Source organism: Lolium perenne, chromosome 1, assembly GCF_019359855.2.
Source record: "Lolium perenne isolate Kyuss_39 chromosome 1, Kyuss_2.0, whole genome shotgun sequence".
In the NCBI taxonomy this organism is placed as follows: Eukaryota; Viridiplantae; Streptophyta; class Magnoliopsida; order Poales; family Poaceae; genus Lolium; species Lolium perenne.
Window position 1 is genome coordinate 149530222 of NC_067244.2, and position 1605 is coordinate 149531826.

At 43.3% G+C, this 1605-nt stretch overlaps 1 protein-coding gene across 1 annotated transcript; it reads right to left on the bottom strand.

The window, feature by feature from the left end:
* Positions 1 to 209: 209 nt before the first annotated feature.
* Positions 210 to 1081, bottom strand: LOC127334362 (uncharacterized). The gene is made up of 2 exons (XM_051360810.1): positions 804 to 1081; positions 210 to 684 (listed from the first exon to the last, which is right to left on the bottom strand). Exons 1-2 carry the CDS (start codon positions 1079 to 1081, stop codon positions 210 to 212), a joined length of 753 nt encoding a protein of 250 aa, XP_051216770.1.
* Positions 1082 to 1605: the final 524 nt, after the last annotated feature.

The following is a 1605-nucleotide window of genomic DNA, read 5'->3' on the forward strand; positions in this document are numbered from 1 at the left end:
AATTTTGTTCACAAATAACATAGAGCACAACTTATGTTTTGCACACGTTGCGAATATGATTACAGACTGCACAAATCACTGAATGATACTTACAACACAACATGGAGAATTTGTTCACAAATAACATAGAGCACAACTATGTCTTGGACACATCGCGAATATAATTACAGACTGCACAAACACATTAGTACTTGCCCCCTTGAGGCTTATCACTCCAAGGCTTGCTTCTTACGCTTGGTCATGGATGAAGATTCATCCTGATTTTTGCATCTGGGGCAGATGTGGTCTGATCTCTGGAGGTGAGCTTGTCCCTCGTTCACTGTGTAGATCTTGTTGTATATCTCATAGCTGAGATAGCCGTCAATAGCTGCGTACTCGAGGTTCATCCAGGATAGTGGCTTACATTCCCAGAAATCATGCCCTTCCTTCCTTCGCCGGTTGTACTTGAACTCCTTCTTCATGTTGGCAAACTTAGGATCAATGAGCTTTGCTGCAAGATCAGCCATTCCAGCCTGCGGTTGACCTTTAATCTTGAAAATGTCCTGGATGTCGATGTGTCTCTCTTCTGGAACATGAAGACCGGCCGCACGAAGAACTTTTGTGTCAATTCTTTTATCAACACTTGTAAAAGTGTATTGCTTGTGCTTGAGAAAAGTCAGTAGGCGCGGACATTGATCCTTGCACCTTTGTCAAGAGCAGCACAAATAAATTCAATAAGTACCGTAATGAACACCGCAGCGCAACCATGGAAAATGTAGGGACGCTTTAAATATTCACGGAGACATATAATGATGAAACCCTACCTAATGTAGTGGAATACAAGAACGTGCTCCCTCATGGCGATTTGCATTACCGCCAACTTGTGTCCGCTAGAGTCATACTCGAGATCCAGACCAACGAACTTGAACCTGTCCTCGTCCTCGTCGAGCCAACCCTCGTACATACGAAGAATTCTATCAACAGTCGCCGCCTCATTGGTGTAGACGACGTCGATATATGTGCTCCCGTGCGCAAGGATGCGGTAATTCTCCGTCGTGGACTTCTCGTCTCCGGCCACGACGGAGGAAGAGGCAAATGCCATGGACAGCGTGTGAGGAAGGGAGCACTGGGATGCGGTAGACGAACGGTCGGGGTTGGGACAGAATGGTGGAACTGCCACAGTATCGGGTGGGTATAGGGGCGGGAGGCGAACATGCAGTTAGAGGTCTAGCGGCCCATTGGCCCGTTACATGTCTGACGGCCTAACTGAAAAGGTTTTTAGTTTTGATTTAAATAAATCTGCAGCACATCTGGTTAAATTCAAAAAATTCAAAAAAGTTTTAACCAACGGATTATGTTCATAAAAACGTGTGACATATTGGGTAAAAAAAATTGGATTTTTTTTCGAAGGTTGAAAAATCGACTAGCTTAGAAAAACTGGTTTGATGTAACCCAAACAGTTCCGTTTCTAAAAATGTGGATTTTTCGACCTTCGAGAAACGCTCCAGAAATTTCTGCACACACTCTGGTATCCATCCTAAGACGAAGTGTTAAGTTTTTTCATTTTTTGAATTTCTGTGAAAATAAACTATTAAATTTCAGTTAAATTCGAGTTGGGAAAAAAAC

Coding starts and splice junctions, on each gene's coding strand:
- LOC127334362 (XM_051360810.1), bottom strand. CDS start 1,081: ATGGCATTTGCCTCTTCCTCCGTCGTGGCCGGAGACGAGAAGTCCACG. Junction 685..803: donor CTTGTATTCCACTACATTAG/GTAGGGTTTCAT, acceptor CTCTTGACAAAG/GTGCAAGGATCAATGTCCGC.